Source organism: Carcharhinus amblyrhynchos, chromosome 17 (genome assembly GCF_965287045.1).
Source record: "Carcharhinus amblyrhynchos chromosome 17, sCarAmb.v2.hapA, whole genome shotgun sequence".
Classification (NCBI taxonomy): domain Eukaryota; kingdom Metazoa; phylum Chordata; class Chondrichthyes; order Carcharhiniformes; family Carcharhinidae; genus Carcharhinus; species Carcharhinus amblyrhynchos.
In genome coordinates this window covers 12,201,265-12,224,495 of record NC_137340.1, presented here as the reverse complement: position 1 = coordinate 12,224,495, position 23,231 = coordinate 12,201,265, and the positions used below count along the sequence as shown (strand labels likewise).

Genomic DNA, 23,231 nt, shown 5'->3' with positions numbered 1-23,231 from the left:
ATCCTCATAGAACTCCAGTAAATTTGTCAGACACGACTTCCCTTTAATGAAACTGTGTTGCGTCCGCCCAATCAAGCAATTCCCTTCAAGATGCCTCGCAATTTCCTGCTTAATGACGGATTCTAACATTTTACCTACCACAGACGTTAAACTAACCGGCCTATAATTCCCCGCCTTTTGCCTGGCACCCTTCTTAAACAACGGCGTAACATTAGCCGTTTTCCAATCTTCCGGCACTTCCCCGGAATCCAGCGACGTCTGGAAAATAACCACCAAGGCATCCACTATAACCTCCGCCATTTCTTTCAGAACCCTCGGATGCATTCCATCCGGTCCTGGGGACTTGTCCACAATCAGCCCCTCCAGTCTGTCGAGCACCGCCTCTCTAGTAACAGTAATGTCATTAAGACCCTCCATTCCTACCACCTTTCCATCACTAACACCCGGCAAATTATTCACGTCCTCTTCCGTGAAGACAGAAACAAAGAAGTTATTCAAGACCTTAGCCATATCCCCATCCCCTACCACTAGCTCCCCTTTCTCATTCTCTAAAGGACCAACGTTCACCCTAGCCAGCCTCTTCCTTTTTATATATTTATAAAAACTCTTGCTATCCTTTTTTATATTAAGTGCTAGCCCAGCCTCATAGCTTCTCCTACCCTCCTTTATCAACTTCTTTGTCAATCTTTGTTGACATTTAAACCTTTCCCAATCCTCTTCTCGCCCACTGCTCTTAGCTACTCTAAATTCCTCCGCTTTTAATTTAACACTTTCCTTCACCTCCTTCGTTATCCACGGCTTATTACCTCTCTTCCTACTGTCCTTTTTAACCATCGGAATAAATTTCTGCTGAGCACCAAGAAAGATCTCCTTAAAGATCCTCCACTGCTCCTCAGCAGACCTACCTTCCAACGCACTCCCCCAGTCCACATTCGCCAATTCTTCTCTCATCCTACCATACTCCCCTCTATTCAAACAAAGGACGCGTGTCCGGGAACCCACTTTCTCCTCCTCCATCTGCACCAGAAACTCCACCATACAATGATCACTCTCTCCAAGAGGATCCTTCACCGATACTTCCTGGATGAGATTCCCCCACCCATCCTCACTCTTGCAGGGAATGGAAGTTTGGGGATCTGTCCAGCCATGGTAAGGATGTCCAAGACTCCCCATCTTCACACAATCCTCGTTTTCACTTAACTCTGAGAGGAGCTGTGCCCTGTTTAGAACACCCTAACTCACTCGAGTGCACTGTCAGCCCTCATTACTACGTGTAATACAAGTTGGTCTCGTCCGTTGGAAAGGTCAATATTAGCAAATGTTGGGGGAAGTTAGGGAGTAGCAACAGAACAATTTTGAACCAACGAGTGGCTGGAAATTGAAGGACTGAAGCCAGGATTTTCCAGTCCCCAAACGGGACAAGCCATTCAAATCTCTGTTGACATTGACAGGACTGGAAGATTTGCACAGCAGGAAGGGCTGGAAAATGCTGCCTGTACATTTTTCACACATACACGCACATCACAAGTGCGCTTACGGCCAATACCCTCCGACACGAAGTGATCTTAAATTTTCCACCTGCCTCCTACCTTTCATCCATCTCTTACTAACCTCCGTTGGCCCAGCATACATCATGGGTGAAGGGAAGATGGCCACAATGGTTGACTGTGGGTCCAGCACACCATCTTCCAGAACCGCTGCGTGCTGCTTCATGCGCCATTCCAACGGGACGTCGTCATCCTTGGTCCAGCCCCCGAGTGGGTGCAGCAGCAGCACAGGCCGTTTGTAACCTCGCTCCAGGAGGCGACGTCTCGTGTCCTGCATCAGTAGAGCGTGGCCGTTGTGAACAGGGTTACGCAGCTGGAACGCAAAAATGGCGTCTGCAACAAAGACAAGGAAGGAACACTCTTACATTATGCAGGGAACATGATAAAAACATATGAAATAGGAGCAGGAGTAGGCCATCTAGCCCCTCGAGCCTGCCCCGTCATTCAATAAGATCATGGCTGACCTGAAGTGGATCAGTTCCACTTACCCGCCTGCTCCCCATAACCCTTAATTCCCTTTTCTATCAGAAACCTATCTACTCGTGACTTAAACATATTCAAAGAGGTAGCCTCCACCACTTCAATGGGCAGAGAATTCCAGAGACTCACCACCCTTTGAGTGAAAAAGTTCCTCCTCGTCTCTGTTCTAAACTGCCCCCCGCTCGCACCACCTCCCCCCCCCAACTTATTTTGAGGCTGTGCCCTCTAATTTTGGTTTCCTTTCTAAGTGGAAAGAATCTCTCTACTTCTACCCTATCTAGCCCCTTCATTATCTTGTAAGTCTCTATAAGATCCCCCCTCTAAACTCCGACTACAGACCCAGTCTATTTAATCTCTCCTCATAAGCTAACCCCCTCATCTCCGGTATCAGGCTGGTGAACCTTCTCTGTACTCCCTCCAAGGCCAATATATCCTTATGCAAATAAGGGGACCAAAACTGCACACAGTACTCTAGTTGCGGCCTCACCAATGCCCTGTACAGTTGCAGCAAGACCTCCCTACTTTTATATTCTATCCCCCTCGCTATAAAGGCCAACATTCCATTCGCCTTCTTGATCACCTGCTGCACCACTGGCCTCTCTACTTTAGATAACTTTATTCCGACCAATAGATTACAGCTGTTTTTATCTATCATTCATCAATTGAAGAGTTATTTTCTTTCCAATCTAAAATCAACTCGAACTTTGCATTGAACTGATATTTTTGAAGTGCTGTTACCCTCGTGCAAATTGCTTCAAATGGATCCCGAGTTGAGCTGAAACACTGGTTCCAATCTCACAAACCTGTTCAGATAACAGATAGTTCACTGCCAGCATTCACAGCGTACACATTAGCTACGATCCTCTGCTTCCTCAGAAACAGAGAACAGTTACACCAACTCATTCTCAAAATGGCCACACCACATTTGTATAGTGAAATCTTGGCAAAGTCATAAATAGTTCATAGAATCCTACAGTGCAGAAGGAGGCCATTCAGCCCATTGAGTGCACAACGACAACAATTCCACCCAGGCCCTTTCTCCGTGGCCCCATGTATTTACTCTGCTAATTCCGCTGACACTAAGGGGCAATTAGATAGCTAATCCACCTAACCTGCATATTTTTGGTTGTGGAAAGTTGGCTGTTACTTTTATCCAAAAATGTGATCCAATTACTTTTATGCTGGTTCCTAAACATCCATTCAAACATCTTACACAACAGGTAATTATTATTGCTCCCAGATATAACCTGTAACACCTTGTATCTAGACAGTACCTTCTAACATAATAAGACATCCCAGGGTGCTTCACAGGAACATTGAAAAGTCAAGTACAACACTGAGCCACACAAGGACATGTTAGATCACATGATCAAAGGCTTGGACAGAAAGGTTTTAAGGGATATTTTCGAAGAGGAAAGCAGGCAGAGAGAAGGAATTGCAGTGCTTATGGCTTAGACAATGGTAAACCCAGGTCCCTGGCGCTGTGAGGCAGCAGTGCTAACCACCGTGCCGTTATTGCGCAATTTGGGAGAGAGGTTTTAAAATTACTTTGATAGTGACAAGGGGTCACCAGTGTAAAATTGTCGTAAAGACTGTGAGAGAAACGTCTTTATCAGAGAGTTGCTGGAGCACAGAATGTTTCATCACAGGCAGTTAGTTATTCATTGCACTTTTTAAAGGAAATGTGGCTAAGTATTAAAAACATTGGAAGGGGGCAGTTTTTTTTGCACAAAGTGTTACATAACGTGGTGAAAAAAGCAAGCTGTGCAGTCAGCGAGCTACGTGCTGGATTACTCGCCTCAGCAAGCACTCTGCACAAAAAAAAGGAAAGATTCTGTTTAATGGGCCAAATGGCTCCTTGTGTTGTGAGCCACTGGGCTGCTAGGATTAGGAGCTTTGTTGGGTCACCCATCACTGGATGTGCAGAAATTTCCTCCAGTTAAATATGAAGAATGCTGAAGCTATTGTTTTCACTTCCCAGTCCAAGCTCCGTCCCCCGGCTACCAGCTCCGCTCCCCCGGCTACTAGCTCCGCTCCTCTTCTGGTCAGCGGTTTCTGATTAAGCCAGTTTGATCACAACTTTGCTGTCATATTTGATCCTGGGATGAGATTCCGGTTTCCTCTTCACTCCATCACTAAGGCCACCTATTTCTAACTACATAATGTCACCTTGGCCCTCGTGTCAGCTCATCTGTGGAAACCTTCATCCATTTCGTTGCCACGAGGTTTGGTAATCCAGTGTGCTACCTCCCTACACACAAGCCCACCCAAATCTCTGCTGCTCGTATCTTCATTTGCAGAAAGAGGCCATTCAGTCCATCCCGCAAATCTCCCCTGTGCTCGCTGACCCAGTCAAGCTGTGATTTTAAAATCCTTATCCTGTTTTTAAATCCCTTGATGGTTTCACCAGCTGCGCTCTCCATTTATCTCTGTAACCTCCCCCAGTCCAACAACCTTATCTCTGTAACCTCCCCCAGTCCAACAACCCTCTAAGATACCTCGTTTGTCCAATTCCGGCCTCTTGTACATCCTCCATTTTAATTATTTCACCACTGGTACTTGCAACTTTGTACTGAAATGGTAAAGATTATATTTCCAAATGTGTCAGAGAATCCACAGAATCCCTACAGTGCAGACGGAGGCCATTTGGCCCATCGAGCCTGTACCGACAATGATTCCACCCAGGCCCTATCCCTGTAACCCCATATATTGACCCTGCTAATCTCCTGACACTAAGGGGCAATTTACCAGACTATTCACCTCACCTGCACATCTTTGGAGTGTGGGAGGAAACCAGAGCACCCAGAGGAAACCCAGGCAGGGAAAATGTACAGACTCCACACAGACAGTGACCCAAGCCGAGAATCAAACCCAGGTCCCTGGTGCTGTGAGGCAGCAGTGCTAACCACCGTGCCGTTATTGCGCAATTTGGGAGAGAGGTTTTAAAATTATTTTGATAGTCAGTGACAAGGGGTCACCAGTGTAAAATTGTCGTAAAGACTGTGAGAGAAACATCTTTATCAGAGAGTTGTTGGAGCACAGAATGTTTCATCACAGGCAGTTAGTTATCCATTGCACTTTTTAAAGGAAATGTGGCTAAGTATTAAAAACATTGGAAGGGGGCAGTTTTTTTTGCACAAAGTGTTACACAATGTGGTGAAAAAAGCAAGCTGTGCAGTCAGCAAGCTACGTGCTGGATTACTCGCCTCAGCAAGCACTCTGCACAAAAAAAAAGGAAAGGTTCTGTTTAATGGGCCAAATGGCACCCATCACTGGATGTGCAGAAATTTCCTCCAGTTAAATATGAAGAATACTGAAGCTATTGTTTTCACTTCCCAGTCCAAGCTCCGTCCCCCGGCTACCAGCTCCACTCCTCTTCTGGTCAGCGGTTTCTGATTAAGCCAGTCTGATCACAACTTTGCTGTCATATTTGATAGTGTTGCGGGTGACTTATCACAGAATATGACTGAAGGGTGGCTCAGGACAGACAATAATGTCATCAATATTGAGCTGAGGGATAGAAATCTAGTAGCAGTGGAGAAATTATACCAGCGTTCATGTCCTTAAACTTCTGCTTGAGTTCCTGGGGAGTTAGACGATACTGGTCCAGACCATCATTCCATTGAATCCTCTCCAGTACCTGAAGGTCACCTCCAACCAGCCAGTCTCCACTTTCCATCACCATCTGGAACAGTTATTATTAAAACAGCATTTAGAAGTTGGCTCTATTTTAACCAGCCCACTACCACCTCCAGAAACTAATCACGCCTGCACTTATCTATAAAACGCAATGCTTTGGATCTGATTGTCCTGTTGATGAACTTTGTTGCTGCACCATCAGCTGGACTCAGTGTCGACATACACCAATGCCTAAGCTTCAAACCACAGACACCCTCCGCCAGTGAGGACTGATAGGGTGGCACAGCTCATTCAAAAGTGCTGATATAAGGGGGGGGGTGGAATTCTCTGCCCGTTGAAGTGGTGGAGGCTGCCTCGCTCAATGTATTTAAGACGCGGGTAGATAGGCTTTTGGTAGGCAGGGAGATTAAGGGTTATGGGGAGAGGGCGGGAAAGTGGAACTGAGCCACTTCAGATCAGCCATGATCTTACTGAATGGCAGGGCAGGCTCGAAGGGCTAGATGGCCTACTCCTGCTCCTATTTCTGATGTTCTTATGAAATTTTACCAACCTGCCCAATGCGGGCGAGGGGTGAAGCATGGAAAGGTCTGGTGACCTCAGGCAGGAATTTACGGTTTCAGGACAAGCGAGGCCGTAAAAAACATCCTGCCCATGGTGTTAGGGGGTTGGTGAGTCCTCCCAGTCTCTGGTATGTCCCTGTGGGGAGTGTCACAGAGAGGGCCAGAACCTTCCCAGGATTTAAATCATGCCATACCTTCCGGCAGCTATTTTGAAACAGTTGGAGTAAGATTGTTTTTAATAAATTTCTTTGTGCCCAGGAGTTTCAGCACCTGCTCCCTCCCCACCCCACTTCCCCAATGTTATTTTGGTTAAGAAATAAGTGATCAAGGAAAGACAATGCACAATTTGTTCATGTTACTTAGGGCAGCATGGGTAGCACAGTGGTTAGCACTGCTGCTTCATAGTGCCAGGGACCCGGGTTCAATTCTGGCCTTGGGTGTCCACGTGTGTGGGGTTTGCACTTTGTCTCTGTGTCTCCCTGGGTTTCCTCTGGGTGCTCCGGTTTCCTCCCAGGTCTAAAGGTGTGCGGGTTAGATTGATTGGCCATGCTAAATTGCCCCTTAGTGTCAGGGGGTAAATGTGTGCAGTTATGGGGAATAGGCCTGGTTGGGACTGTTGTCGGTGTAGGCTCGATGGGCCAAACGGCCTCTCTCTGCACTGTAGATTCTATGATTCTACATTTTCATTCTTGGACTCTCCTGGACAATTTCAGATGGGTTGGTGACCCTAAACTGGAGCCTGGAGTTCATTCCCTTGCCTCCCTCCAACAAAGTTGTAATCCATTTATCAAAGGAGGTGGCACCTTGGAAATCCCCCAAAATACTTTTTTAATCCTGATATTAAAACAGCCAGCTAGAATTTTTGCCTTATAACTGAGTAATCTGAAAGAGACTGTGCAAGTTTGAATCTTACTAAACCAGTCTTGTAACAGTCTCTCGCTCAGTGGTGTGAGCATTACTTCCCACCGAGCAGGCTTGCCCTCAAGCTGGTTGTTCAAGTTCTTCACTTCATTTTCATCTTATATATTTTAATTATACACAACCAATGACACAACTAATTGAAGAGGCGTACCAAGGAAAACATGATGCTCCTACACTTTGGAATTCAAATTGGTTCGGAGCTCTGAGTGAGGTTCCTGTCTCAGTGTGGTTCCAGGATGTCACGACTGTGCCAGCAGCTTAAGAGCCACCAGCATTTAAAAAGGAATGTCACAGGATGTCATTCCCAATAATGGGATTAGCAGTTGTAGACAGTCCAGAAGATTACAGTGTTCTGCTAATAGGGAACACTTTGGATCGATGATTACAGCAGAGGAGGCATGCACATGTTAATCTTTTAGAACTACAGAAACTGAGGAGGCGGAGAGCAAATACACTGAGACTCAAAGGGAAATAATGGAATAATTGGCAACCTTTTCATGGAGGCAGTATCCATTTAGCAACCTGACAGCAGATTCCACATAGCAACCTGTCAGCCAGTTCTAGCCAGCAGACATGAAGCAAGGGTGCAGAAACCTCTGGGGGGACAGCTGAAACACATATCTTCACTGAACCAAGAGGAGATGTTCCCTAGAATAACTATTCAATTGTATATATACAGTGTGGTAACTATAAGCTGGCCTTTATTTATAGATCCATTGGATTGGATGTTGTTTGGGTCGAGGGAAACCCTGAAAGAGCTCAGATCTTGCGAATGTACTTTGGATTAAAAAGCGCAATTTTTACATAAGCTATGTGGCTGTATTTAGTAGATCTTATACGTATCATTATATCTTCTTTGAGTATATATGTCATCTCTTTATTGTAGTAAATAGTCTTTAATAAGTGTTAAACTATGAATGGGCTGGTTACTGTTCTCACTGAGTATCACAAATGGCTCCTCATACCATCCTTGGGGACAATATTACACACCACCATGAACCAGTGTTCCTGGTTGGGTCACGCTCAGAGTGAATATCAGCTGAGTTTGTGTCAGGAGGCAGTGTGAAGACAGAAGCCAGGATGAGGTTAAAGGTCAGAGTGAGGTTAGCGGTCAGTATGGTTAAAGATCATTGAAGGTAGGTGTCAGTGTGAAATTAAAGGTCAGTTTGAGATTGGGAGTCAGTGTGAAGTTACCGATATGCGAGTGTGAGGTTAGTGGAATCTATCCCTCTCCTTACTTATTGTCTGCATCTGAACCAGAGAGTTCACCATCTTGGGGTCATACTTGATCCTGAGATGGGTTTGCGATCACAATCTGCACCATCACTAAGACTGTATAGCTTTGCCCATATTTCTCTCTTCTGCTTTGGCTTATCTTCTGCTGAAAAACTCTCATCCACGTCCCTCTAGATTTAACTATTCCAGTACTGATATTTGTTGAGTGATACATTCAGCCACCATTGTCCTGTACCTTGATGTAGGGATGCTTTTCACAGGTTGTCCCCCACTGGCGTGCACAGCGTTCTTCTTTCCTGTGCGGGTAAAATTCTGGGTTTTGGAGTATGGCCACTCTACGACCCGAGTACACGAGGGCGAAGGCCGAGCAACAACCCAAACGTTCTTTATCTTCTGTGCTGACCGGCAGGACAATTGGAATGGTCAGGTTGATGATTCCGCCTGTGAACAACAAGCTCAGTTACCCGACAGGACAGACTCCTTCACTGCAACACACAATGGTTACTTCTACCACATTATTCATACAGGAATATAGAGACCATTCAGCCCCTTGAGCCTGCTCTGCCATTCACTTACGTTATGGTTGACCTGTATCGCTGACCCATTTTGCTTACTGTCCCTTGACACCCTAACCGAACAAGGATCAAATTATTTCAGTGTTAAAAACTCCCAATTGATCCCCAGAATTGACAGCCTTTTGGGGGTTATAATTCCTGATATTATCCAATTCTGAGTGAAAAAGCACTTTCCGATGTCCCCCAAAATGGCCTTTGGGGTTTAATTTTAAGGTTATGTCCTCTTGGTCTTGATATCCTTCTAAGAGGCAATAGTTTTTCCCCATCTACCCTATCAGATCTTTTTTAACATTTTTAAATACTTGGCTACTGTTCACTCTTCTCTACTTCAGGGAATACATGGCAGCTTGTGTAACCTGTTTTTAAAAATTCATCCCCACAGCACAAGACAAAGGTATATGAATTTAACTCGATAGATCAAATGACTTATTGACTTAAATATCCCAGTCTCTGGATTGTCAGGGATAAGACATATGGGTGCGGCCCCAGACTCCTTCCTTGAACCCTCAATTCATCCCCCGATTTGATTTGACAATCTCTTTGGACCCCATCCGAATTGCTCCACCACTTAAACACTTCCCTCCCAACCAGACCTGACTATTCCCGATCCTCCGACCTCTCCTGACAACACTCCTGAAACAAGGCTACTAACCCCAACTCACTTACGTAACGACCCAACTCACCCACTTACCGTGCTATCCGTCTGCCACTCTATCCAGCTACCAACTTACTATCCCCAGAAACTGAGGAGATGTGAATGCTGCTGCGCATTGTGCGCTCACCAGTGAACACCCTCACTTCTGACCTTCCAATGGGTAGAGGGCTATTGAAGACGAAGGTGGCTGGGCCTTGAGTAGTACACTGAGGAGTGAACATGTGCTGTGATGATCTGGGTCTGAGGTGATTAACCTCTAACAATCACAATCACCTTCCTTTTGTGCTGGGTATGATCCCAGTCAGGGATTGTGTTCTGATTTTGCTAGGGCCCCTCGATGCCACGCTCAGTCAAATGTGGCCTTGATATCAAGGGCAGTCACTTTCACCTCACCTCTGAAATTCAGCTGTTTTGTCCGTGTTTGAAGCATGACTGAAATAATATCCCTCAGAAGCACCCCCTGCAACTGGGGGCAGAAGTCCCATGCTCACTGCAGCGTGAAATGACACCAGGGCTGCTGGATGGTGAGACCAAGACCCTGCCATTGAAAAATTCAGGCCATGGATATGAAATGGGCTGTGTGAGAGGATGTGGAGATGTTGGTGTTGGACTGGGGTCAGTACAGTAAGAAGTCTCAACACCAGGTTAAAGTCCATCATGTTTATTTAGTAGCACAAGCTTTCGGTGTCCCAAATAAACCTGTCGGACTTTAACCTGGTGTTGAGATTTCTTACTGTGTGAGAGGACACAGAAAGTAATGGCTAACGGATGTTTTTGGGGCAGGAGGGAAATTTATAATGTAATTAGCCAGAGGTCCATGTAATTGGCAAAGGAAGCAAAAGGATCACGAGAAAATTTTTTTTCACCCAGTGAGTGGCAAAGATCCAGAATGCATTGCCTGAGAGTGTGGTGGAGGCAGCTTCAGTCGACAATTTAAAAGCACCATTATCCGAAAATGAAGAATGTGCAGGATTATTGGACGAAGGCAGGAGAATGACAGCAAGGGAACTATTCACTCAGACAGCAAAGATGGGCTGAATGGCCACTTTCTACGCTGCACTGATTCTGTGAAGTTAGAATGGAGGGCACTGCAAGGTTGACAGGCCTGTTAATCTTTAACCAGGGCCATTAAATTATATTCTTATTTTGCTTTTCAGTAACTGTTTGACAAAACTGAATGCTCTGCCAGGTCATTGCAGTGTCAAACTCACCGAGACCAAGCTGGCTAAGGACAGCAGATTTCCTTTCAATGATATTTTTTTAAACTCACTTCTGAGACATGAGCATTGCTGGCTGGCCAGCATTCATTGTCCATCCCGAGTTAGAAGAACAAAGAACAACACAGTACAGGAAACAGGTCCTTTGGCCCAACAAGCCCGCGCGCCATTTTAACATTGTGAGTGCCCTCTTCTAACTATGACCTCTGTCTACAGTTGGCATTGAGAAGGTGGTGCTGAGCTGTTTTCTTAGAATCATAGAATTTCTACAGCATGCTATTATCAAATTGTCGTAGAATCCCTACAGTGCAGAAGGAGGCCATTTGGCTCATCGAGACTGCACGGACCACAATCCCACCTTGCCCCTATCCTCATAACCCACATATTTATCCTGTTAATCGCTCTAATTGACACATCTTGGAACACTAAGGGGCAATTTGGCATGGCCAATGCACCTAACCCGCACATTTGAATGAAATGTGGCCATTTCTACAGAAAGAGGCCATTTGGCCCATCGAGTCTGCACCAACCACAATCCCACCCAGGCCCTACCCCCATATCCCTACGTGTTTACCTACTAGTCCCTCTAACCTATGCATCTCAGGATACTAAGGGCAATTTTTTTTTAAGCACGGCCAATCAAACTAGCCTGCACATCTTTGGACTGTGGGAGGAAATCGGAGAACCCAGAGGAAACCCACGCAGACACAAGGAGAATGTGCAAACTCCACACAGATAATGACCCAAGTCGGGAATCGAACCCAGGTCCCAGGAACTGTGCAGCAGCAGTGCTAAGCACTGTGCCACCGTACCGCCCAACTAAGTGGCTTGCTTAGCTATTTCACAGGACAGTTGAGAGTCAACCACATTGCTGTGGATCTGGAGTCACATGTAGGGCAGACTGGGTAAGGACGGCAGGTTTCCTTCCCTAAAGGACATTAGTGAACCAGGTGACTTTTTTTAAAACAACATGGCACGGTGGCACAGTGGTTAGCACTGGTGTCTCACAGATCCAGAGACCTGGGTTTAATTCCTGGCTTGGGTCACTGTCTGTCTGGAATTTGCACATTCTCCCCATGTTTGCATGGGTTTCTCCCACATTCAAATGTGCGGGTTAGGTGCATTGGCCATGCTAAATTGCCCCTTAGTGTTCCAAGATGTGTCAATTAGAGCGATTAACAGGATAAATATGTGGGTAATGAGGATAGGGGCAAGGTGGGATTGTGGTCCGTGCAGTCTCGACGGGCCAAATGGCCTCCTTCTGCACTGTAGGGATTCTACGACAATTTGATAATAGCATGCTCATCATTACTGAGACCAGCTTTTAAATTCCAGATTTGTCAATGAAATTCAGTTAAATTCTCCCAGCTGTTGTGGTGTGATTCAACCTCATGTCTGTGAGGCAATGGTCCAGGCCTCTGGATCACTTGTCCAGTAATGTTACCAACTTTGCTGATGTCCCTGGATCACTTGTGCAAGGGAGAATGTTCCAAGGGACGTGAAAACAGTTGTGCTTTTTTTTTTAAAAGTAATTTTCATTGCCTGTCTAACTGGGTGGAACAGTTGGAGGCAATAGCTGTGTGCTGATGAAATCTTCAGTAATAGTGAATAATATTACAGCTGGAAAATTGACTTCACTGCCTGAGCTCATGAAATCTGTTGCTGTGAATCAGGCCTCACCACGGTGCTACTTTTGGCAAAGTCTGCGAGAGCCTCCGCCCTGCTGTATGAGAGTCTCTTCCTGGACCCTTTCAAAGTTCCATGTTGAAAAAAAGAAATTCTCAAAATCCATTTTTCAACTGAGCTTTGGGCTCCCCTCTCCCAACTCTCTCCTAGTTCTCGTTTCGCTTACATGCCTCCAGTTGTAAAGTGCTCTGGGCATCAGTTTAGATGATTGATACTAAATAGGTAGCCAGTGGTTTTGTGACTGGATACACAGTCGAAAGGTTACTGAGTTCAAATTCCAAAATGACACATTGAATTTAAAAAACTGCTCATTTGTGGGTTGGCACTGAAGACGTTACTGAACAGTCATTAGCACCTGAGCAGCTTCTCTGATATCCCACCCAGTCAAGCTCACTGTTTCGCCAATGCAATATTACGCAGTTGGCCCGAAAGCCCCGTAAAGGGCTAAATCAGGCTCTTGCCTAGAATTGAATACAGAAACCCCACCAGCAACGTTTCAATGAACGTGACCTTTTTTTGCTGTTGCCCACACAGTGGTCAGCACCACTGCCTCACACACGCTAGGGATGCAGGTTCAACTCCAGCCTCGGGTGACTGCCTTTGTGGAGTCTGCATTTTCTCCCCGTGTCTGTGCGGCTTTCTTCCGTGCGCTCCGGTCTCCTCCCACAGTCCAAAGATGTGTGGGTTAGGTAGATTGGCCATGCTAAATCGCCCCTCAATGTCAGGGGTATTATTAGCAGGGTAAATACACAGGGTTGTGGGTTAGGGCCTGGGTGGGATTGTTGTCGGTACAGGCTCGATGGGCCATATGGCCTCCTTTTGCACTGTACGGATTCTATTCTGTTCTAAGTTTTCTCTGATCCTAAGTTTTAAACTTGTGTATATGTTCTTATTTCTGATTATTGTTCTCAAACCGGCAAGAGATGTTTCTTCTTAAACAAGGGATTTTCACAGTAACTTCATTGTGGTGTTAATGTGAGCCTACTTGTGACACTAATAAATAAACTTTAAAATTATAAAGGCATTGCCCAGAATTCCCTGGCTGTTCCCGTCCTGCCAGCAAGAATGGAGAACTTGACGCTCAGCCAAACCTCCATTCAGCGCCGTGGGACCAGAGGATACCGTCCATTTTCACTGTTCCTTAAAGGAAAGCATAAGCCTTTATTTGGGTGGACATGGTTGGATACTGCCTTAACAGCATCAACAAGTCAGCAACCCTGTGGCGTTTCTGCCCCGCATAATGGAACTGGTTCAAAAACAAAAAGAAGAAACTGAATTCCGAAAATTTCTTTCATGGACAACACCCTAAAGTACATCGCAACCAATAAATTACACTTCAAGCACAGTCACTTTGTTTCGCTGGCAGATCAAAATCAGACAAACAGCAATGATCAGTCCGTCCAACCTGGCTCTGTTCAAATTCCTGTTTGGCCAACATTGAAAATCCAGATCACGGTGACAGCTCCTTTTTGTGGATATTACCAATCCTTATCTCCTCTGTCCCCCCAATGCGGGTACCAACTAACTAATCCCCAGCATTGCGCTGTTCCCAATGTTTAATTTGGGATTTTTTTAGTGGGTTTTGTATATCACTAGTTTTCCAATAGCTTGTTTTGTTTATTTATGAACAGTTGCTTCTAGTACAAGTCATGTCCCAGTTCATCTTTCATATACACATGGCACAGTCTGTACTTTCCCTGGGCTCCACGGAACTGCTTGGACTTGCAAACTGTCTTACAGAATTTGACTGCCTTTAATTCCCAGCTAAGCATATTCTTTCATTTTGCTATAAACTAGCTTGTACACATATTTGTAAAGTCAGAAATAATTACTGGGAAAAGCCTCCAGGATTTAAAAAACAACGTTCTGGTTAAGCTCTGATGGTAAGACAAAGAGTGACTTCACCTCAGAAAAACAGACGCAAACTATTCTCAGGGTGTAGCTGGTACTTATTTTTGAAAAGAAGTAACATTTATCTTGCATTAGAACTGTCAAAATTCAGCCCCAGGTGAACAACACTTTAGTCTGAGGCTTAAGCTTCTAACAATCAAGCTTCAGACACAGTTTATTTCTTTATATTCCACATGTGGCTTGTCACCTTTCAGCACTGATTAAGTCACAGAGAAGTGGACTGTGGATTTCCACAGAGATTGCGGAGTAAGATGTGGGGTGGACTAGATTCCTTTAACAGAGGATCAGAGGAAACCCATGTGGATTCCCCTGATCTCCTGCTCAATTTCCACGTTCCCCACACTACTTGCTTCACTCCAAGGTCAAGAAAGGCTTTGATAGGATCACTGTTTTTTTTTCATTACTATATTCATTTATGGCATCTCTGGCAACATCAGCAATTGTTGCCCATCCCTAATTACCCTTGGGAAGGTGGTGGTAAAGCTGCCTTCTTGAACTGCAGCAGTCCCTGAGGTATAGGTACCCCTGTTGTGCTGTTAGGGAGGTATTTCCAGGATATTGACCCAGTGACAGTGAAGAGCTTCCAGTGTATTTCAAGGTATCTGCTGCTCTTGTTCTTCTAGATGGTTGTGCTTATGGGTTTGGAAGATGCTGCCTAAGGAACGCTGGTGAGTTCCTGCAGTGCATCTTGTAGATGGTGCACACTGTTGCTGCTCTGCATTGGTGATGGAGGGAGTGGATGTTTGTGGAAGGGGAAGCAATCAATTGGGCTGCTTTGTCCCGGATGGTGGCAAGTTTCTTGAGTACTGTTGGAGCTGCACTCATCGAGGCAAGGGGAGAGTATTCCATTACACTCCTGACTTGTGCCTTGTAGATGCTGGGCAGGCTTTGGGGAGTCAAGAGGTGAGTTATTCACTTCAGGATTCCTAGCTTCTGACCTGCTCTTACAGGCATAGTATTTATATAGCTAGTCCAATTCATTTTCTGGCCAATGGTAACCCTCAGGATGTTGGTTTTCACTTATGGGAGGCAGCAAATGCAGTGACTGTAAATATAAGATAGCCACTTGCCTTCCAAATCCAGTAGCAAGAAAGGTGCCCTAAGAGTAGTGTTCTCTCCTGAGCCAACTAGCCCAAGATTGAGGTGCTAATTATTCATAACCTGTTCTGCTGGACAAATGCCTGACATAAGACTCCCGGAGCAACTCCGCTGGTTGTGGTGGGAGAATCCCAGGATAAAACACTGTAGGGATGTCCTCAACGCATCCCTGAAGAAGCCAAACAATCCCAACAATATACAGTGGCACCACGGCACAGTGGTTAATACTGCTGCCTCCCAATGGATGGGATTTTATGGCCTTGCTCGACCCGAAAATCCCACTTGAGATCAACAGGCCTTCCCATTGTCCATCTGTCACCTGCTCTGACTTCCAAGGCAGGCAGGGCTGTAGAATTCTGGCCATTATCTGGTCATTTTCACTATGTTATTTGTGTAACCTCCTTGTATGCCAATTGTCTGGCACTCTTCACACATGACAACAGGGGTTACATTTTAAAAGCTGCTATAGAAATCCATCTTTCTTTTATCAGTTCAGGTTTAGGGCAGGAGTTGCTGCCACGGTTCAACAGCGGGATTTAAGGGGCGCGTCCGTTAGTTTCCCAATGTTCACACCTTTCACTGCCAGGGACCCAATGGCAGTTGGGGGGGTGGGGGTTCACCATCAGTGGGATTAAAGGCTCCTGCTAGCGGGAACGGCTGGAAAATACCACCCATACTTTTCTTCACTGTTCCCTATTTTTGCTACATCTGTTACTTGACAGCCCACTCCATTCTCCAATGTGTTCCTAGCTTCTGCCTCAATTTGCCATCATCCCCAACACTGCCAACAACATTCTTCAACATGTCTCTGTGAAAATTATTTGTAGAAGTAGAAAAGAGAAGAGGTCCCAGCATCGATATCCAGAGACACCATTAATCAATCCGTACAGTCACTTTGTTTCCCGTTCCCTAGACGTTCTTCTCTAATAGTTTGTGCCTTGATGTTGATAACAGTCACTTATTAAGCACCTTCTAATACTTTAATTCAAGAATTGATCAGATATGCCTGTATATAATAAAATCTGCGAATACTGATCTTTAACAAAGAAAGAAAAACAAAGAACAAAGACAATTACAGAACAGGAGCAGGCCATTCGGCCCTCCAAGCCTGCACCAACCATGCTGTCCCCTAAAACCCCATACCCTAATCTTGTTTATTTTTAATTCAGACAGCTCTTCCATGACGGTAAATAAAAAACTATAAAAGACTGGGCAATCTTCAAGTAGCACGTAGGTAGCAGCAGACTGGAACCTGATAATGAATGAAAATGACCAGGACTATAATGATGGTCAGAACTATCACAGGTTCCTTACTGTGAGGACCAGACACATCTTATATCAAAGGGACTCTTACTGAATAGATTGAAGACTTAAAGGGCTATCATCGTCACAGATACAGGTTGAAGTGATTCTTACCGTCTAAGAGAGTCCCAAAGTGCAGAACCTGCAGAAATTCCCTTTCCTTCATGAAGCCTGAGAGTGGAGTAGCCCAACCTTCAGACAAGACCTGCACCCACTGCAGATCCAGCTGTAGAGAGAACAGATCACTGAGTAATTCCAACATGCCATCACTTCACTAATGTACAATAGCCGGAATTCTCCAGTCCTGCACGCCCCACTGCCACTACCGGCGAGAATGGAGAATTCCGTCGCTCAGCAAAAATCTCCATTCACTGTGGCGGGACTGGAAAATCAATGCCGTGGATGAGGTTGGAGAATTCCAGCCAACAAATATTAATGCAATGATACTTTCAGAGTCCCAATTTCTTCCAATGGTACATATTCAGGTCTGGTTTTAATATCAGAATAATGTCACAATATCCAAATGAGATTTTAAATTTATTGATATTAATTCACTCTGATGTGCACATTCTTTTCCGTGGAGATCGTTTTTTAAAAAAGGTTTATTTATTAGTGTCACAAGTAGGCTTACATTAACACTGCAATGAAGTTATTGTTGGGTGGTGAGGGAGGAGGGGGGTGGGAAGGAGCAGGGCACCCTTCCAGCATGACGTAATGGTAGCCACCCTTAATTTTGTTTTCACCAAGAGGGTCCCGGTACTGTGGAGGAGGCTGCTTTGGGGCCTGCGGCCTCCACTCCATTTCTCCCACCCTGTCAAATAATTAAAAAGTCTGTTCTTTGATTGGTAAACTCCAATGGAATACAACAAATTCTGGACAATGGACGCTGGGTAGGATTTCCCCACCCTTCCTGCTGGCGGGATCTCCTGGTCCAATCAAAGTCAACTCCTACAGCAGGTCCCTTGGTGGCAGGGCAGGTGAGCCATACAAAAGCCCGTTAACCTTGATGGGACCAGAGGATCCCACCCATGGCCGATGGCTAGTTGCATCCGCTACAGGAAAACCAGCCCACAGAGTTGCTGCAAAATCCTGGCCACTGTCTCACCCATTAGATAACATAATTCACCACTGTTACTTATACAGAGAGTTTCCTCTTCAGCACCTGATTAGAACTGAAGTGTTTATTACAGTTAACCATTTTATGTCTATTAACTTTGAAGGAATCTTCTGTTAGTTAGAGGGCTTATCTCTATCTCACTGAGTCAACAATTATCCCGAGGGTAACGCCCCCTTGGATTTGATCTGACTCACTGATAAGGGCAGCAAGAGAGTCTCCCTGCTTCTGAATTCACACAACTAGACTCAAGCATCAATAATATACAAGTGCTACATCTTCACGCCCCACTGCCACTACCAGCGAGAATGGAGAATTCCGTCGCTCAAGTTGAGACATATAAGATGATGAATGGGATGGATAGGATAGAGGTGGAGAGGCTCTTCCTGCTCAGAAAGGACAGTAGGACTAGAGGGCACAGCCTCAAGATAAAGGGGGGGGGCAGTTTAGAACAGAGTTGAGGAGGAACTTCTTCACTCAAAGGGTGGTGAATCTCTGGAATTCTCTGCCCGTTGAAGTGGTGGAGGCTGCCTCGCTAAATATTTTTAAGATGCGGGTTGATAGGTTTTTGATAGGCAAGGGGATTAAGGGTTATGGGGAGAGGGCGGGAAAGTGGAACTGAGCCACGACAGATCAGCCATGATCTTATTGGATGGCGGGGCAGGCTCAAGGGGCTAGATGGCCTACTCCTGCTCCTATTTCTTATGTTCTTATGTTCAAGTTGTGGAGAGCCCAATAAACTTAGTCCCAGGCCACCGCAGTCAGAGTTCCTCAGGACAGCTGACCAAGGCGCAATAACCATCAGCAGTTTCACCAACAAACTTCCCTCCATCATAACGTGGGAAGTGGGGATGTTCACTCATGTTTGCATATTATCATGTTCCATTCGCAACTCCTCACAGTGCAGTGGTCCGTGCCTACATTCAGCAAGGCCTGGGCCACATTCAGGCTTCCTTTTTTAAAATTCATTCACTAAGTAAAGATCCTGGAGTTCCCTTCCTAACTGCACTGTGGGTGTACCTACACTACATGGACCCAGGGTTTTCAAGAAGGCAGCTTACCATCAACTTCTCAAGGTTACAGGAAGAAGTCTCAACACCAGGTTAAAGTCCAACAGGTTTGTTTGGAATCACGGGCTTTTGGAGCACTACTACTTCATCAGGTGAGAAGGGAAAGAGACTGTGCCCATCCCAGTCCAACGCCGGCATCTCCTTCTCAAGGGAAAGTATGGATGCCAAAAGAGTTTGCTCGTCAACAATGCCCACATCCCATGATTGAATAAAAAAGGGCACGTCGATACTCTCCCACAGAGTGAAGCTTATTTTTTTCCCTTACGAACCACCTATCTTAAACCTAATTGTTCCGGAGCAGATGGCACTATTTAACTACGCAGCCCATAAAACTAAACAACTTTCCTGGCCTGGGAGTGCTTCAAATTTGCAGGCAGCAATATTTTTTATTTTATTTTATTTATAGTGCCACAAGGAATATTCACACTGCAATGAAGTTGCCATGAAAATCCCCGAGTTGCCACGCTCCGGCATCCATTCGTGTACATTGAGGGAGAATTTAGCATGGCCATTACTCCTAACCAACATGTCTTTTAGACTGTTGGAGGAAACCAGAGCACCTGGAAGAAACCCCTGCAGACATGGAGAGAACACGCACAGTGATCAAGCTGGGAATTGAACCTGGACCCTGGCGCTATGAGGCAGCACTGTGCCACCCAATATGTTTAAAGCACAACTAGACTGATGGGAGAGAGCTGGTTAACAGTTCCTCGAAGCTGGCACTGCGGTGACTGCCAGCGTTGGCCATCAGGAATTGCTCAATAATGTACAACTGTGTAAAACACTGACAATCTGTTTTTGTGTAATCAATTGCTACATAAGATAATGATTTGAAGAGCAGAAGGCAAAGTGTTACCTGAGTTATCTGCAGTGTGGGCAGAACCTGGGCAGCTGCACATGCCAAGTCCAGCTTGTTTTCAAGGACAAAGAGTTCTTTCACTTCTTCATTGGCAGCAGGGGGAACAATGCCCTGAGAGTAACAATAAGTATATTAGCTCTGTACGCTGCTGGCTGTCCGCCCAGAATGTCAGAATGCGACACATAATTAATTCTCTTTTCAGGGTGGGTTCCAACTATGTCCCAGTTCCAGCAGTCAGTCCATCTAATGTTGCTAATCACACTGCTCGCAGTTTAACAGTCAGATCCAGTAGAGGAGCCTGAGCCAAAGTCACCACTGCAGCACTCGCTGTTTTGCGATTCGCTTAAAAAGGTACAAGATTACAAGGGCCATAGACAGGGTGGATAAGCAGCAGCTGTTCGCTTTAGTTCAAGGGTCAGTCACAAGGAGACACAAAGTCTAGGTGACCAGCACGTCTTTCAAACTGTGGGAGCATCCAGAGGAAAGCCATGCAAACACTGGGATAATGTGCCAACACCGCACAGACAGTGACCCAAGCCGGGGATTGAACCCGGGTTCCTGGCACTGTGAGGCAGCAGTGCTAACCACTGTGCTGCCGTGGTCAAATTAACTGCCTGATAATTGGCTCAAGCTCAAAATGAGTATAAATGGACACAGCTGGAACTGTAAAGAGTCTGTAGGTCTGCCAAGCAGGATGTAGAATAGACTTGAAGGTAAAAGACAAGTGGCTATATTGTCCCTCTATCATATACAGATAGCATGGTATTAACAGGTCAGAGAGCAACTTCCCAGCTTTTGTGCTTCAAATTATCCTGAATTTTCACCTCTACTAAGTGAGCACATGGGTTGGAAAATGGGGTGCATCCCGCACTGCAGCATCATGGGGGAGGGTGGATGGGCCCTCCGTCCTGTGATGGAGGAGTGTCTGTCCTGTCCTTTATTATTTGTATGCTCATAGGAATATCAAAGAAACCATTAGTGGCTGTTGTCTTGCAACTAGTTATTTTCTTTGCAGATACACAGGGATAACTTCCCGCTATACTGGGACATTTCACTTACCCCCTCCTCCAACAGCTCCACCACTCGTTGGATGCATTCATTCACGGATGTGAGATTTGTTTTCAACACCAGCTCTGAACTCTCCGGCTTCTCATATTCTGAATCAATACCGGTAAATCCTACACAAGCAAATGAAATAAAGCCCATGAAACAGTGGAACTTATTCTGGGACAAGTAGAAATGCAAGTACAGATCCTTTAGGTGTTATCATGCCTTTCATTGATAGAAAAGAGATTCAATAAAAACACCTTATCCAATATTATACAGGGCTCTTTGCTCAACTTCTCGAAGGGCCCAATGGATAACAGAGCTACTGGTGCAGCACCAGATTAACCAGAACTTGTGCTGTTAGTTATTCTCAGTCAAGGCAGCAATCAGGGCGCTACAATTAAATTTGGGCCCACTGGGCTTGGAGTAAATAAAAGCATGAGTTTCCATTCCCAGTCCATGCACAGAGTGAATGTCAGATAAAAACATCATCAGCCTGATGCCCTTAACAAATTAGCACTCTCTCCATGTTTGGTCTCCACAGAGGGTGGTGGGGGACCTGGAACACACTGCCAATGATGATGTTTTTGAGGCAGATATGTTAGCAACATTTAAGACTTATCTGGATAGACCAGATGAACAGATGGGGAATAGAGGGATACAAACGGTAGGTTTAGGTAAGGCAACGTGATCGGCACAGGCTTAGAGGGCCGAGGGGCCTGTTCCTGTGCTGACCTGTTCTTTGATCTTTGTAAGAGTGAGCCAAAAGGATGAGCCAAGCCTGGAAATGATGCACATGGCTAGGTGATGAAATTGGGCTGGAAAACCTGGAACTCTCAGACTTTTATCTGCCAACCTTTAATTTTTAAAAAGGGTGCAAGCTATTTCTCTGTTTTCACCCAGAGTGAGACACGTACACAATCCTAGAAAATGCCGAGAGATAACGTAATAGGGATTATTAAGTATTGGAACTGTTTACTAGGGCAGACACAGATGATGTTCCCCCTATGGAAAGGTGAGGAATGGCCTGTAAAATTCTGCAGGTGACTTTCCTGTTGTCTACCTGCCCATCCTGACATTGCTGGAATTTTATGATGCTGGGTGATGTCTCGCCGTCTCCCCAGGTAAGGCCCTCCAGGTTTATTAATATCCATTTAAGGGCCACTTCTTGCTCTGATTGTAATTTTTCAGCCAGTGGGAGGTGATTGGCATTGAGTGGATCCGGGCAGGTTAGTCTGTTAGACCTCAGGTGTGAAAATGAGGGTGTCTCCATCATAGGCTCCCTTTTCCAATCAGAGGCCATCCCCAAGGTTTGCCTCCCTGGAAGTGGCCCCACTCCTCCCCAGGCCTTTGCACCCGGTTCCCATACCCCACCAGGGCCTCCTGTCCTGGCCCTGCTGAGCGCCCTTCATAGAAATAGAAATAGAATCATAGAAACCCTACAGTACAGAAAGAGGCCATTCGGCCCATCGGGTTTGCACTGAACACAATCCCACCCAGGCCCTACCCCTATATCCCTACATATTTTATCCACTAATTCCTCTAACCTACGCATCTCAGGATACTGACGGCAATTTTAGCATGGCCAATCAACCTAACCCACACATCTTTGGATTGTGGGAGGAAACCGGAGCACCCGGAGGAAACCCATGCAGACACGAGGAGAATGTGCAAACTGCACACAGACAGTGACCCGAGCCAGGAATCGAACCCAGGTCCCTGGAGCTGTGAAGCAGCAGTAGTAGCCACTGTGCTACCGTGCCGCCCACATAACTTTCACAACTTTCTTTCATAACTTTCATCCAGCACTTGGCTCTTTGTTTTCTGGGACTGGGTGCAGTCCCTTCAGTGGCCGCCGCTCCCAGCGATACTGCTGACAGCAGGCCAGATTGTTCAATGGCAGTGGGGCAGCCATCCAAAGCGAAGGGCCAGTACCCCGCCAACTTGTCCAATGACGGGAGTGGGAAACCCTGCCCCAGGATCCTGAAACATAAAATAGCCACTAATAAATCCAGTAAGAAATTCAGGAAAAACCCAGACAATGCAACATGCTAGCAAAGGGAGTACTGGAGGTGAATAACATCAGTGCATTTAAACAAAAGTTAGATATACAGATGAGAGAGAAAGGATATGCAGATAGGATAAGATGAAATAGGAAGAGTGGAGGCGCACATGAAACATGAACACCAACACTGTGAGCAGTCCGGCCGAGTCTGTGAGGTAAATTCTATGTAAGATTGAAGGTTGGTAAACAAACAATGGTACGTAAGAGACAACTTGAACCCTTAAGATATTAAGAGCAGTAGCAAAATAA

General features: G+C 45.6%; 1 protein-coding gene across 3 annotated transcripts in view; it reads right to left on the bottom strand.

Annotated features, from left to right (window-relative positions):
* papss2b (3'-phosphoadenosine 5'-phosphosulfate synthase 2b) overlaps positions 1–23,231 on the bottom strand; it is a 73,714-nt gene that overhangs the window by 12,796 nt on the left and 37,687 nt on the right. For all 3 annotated transcript variants that reach the window (XM_080205483.1, XM_080205485.1, XM_080205484.1), the window contains exons 5-10: positions 20,930–21,048; positions 19,868–19,981; positions 16,942–17,053; positions 8,619–8,824; positions 5,577–5,712; positions 1,612–1,880 (exon numbers count right to left, since the gene is read on the bottom strand). In XM_080205483.1, the coding sequence (XP_080061609.1) occupies positions 1,612–1,880; positions 5,577–5,712; positions 8,619–8,824; positions 16,942–17,053; positions 19,868–19,981; positions 20,930–21,048 (956 nt within the window). The remainder of the gene's footprint in view (positions 1–1,611; positions 1,881–5,576; positions 5,713–8,618; positions 8,825–16,941; positions 17,054–19,867; positions 19,982–20,929; positions 21,049–23,231) is intronic.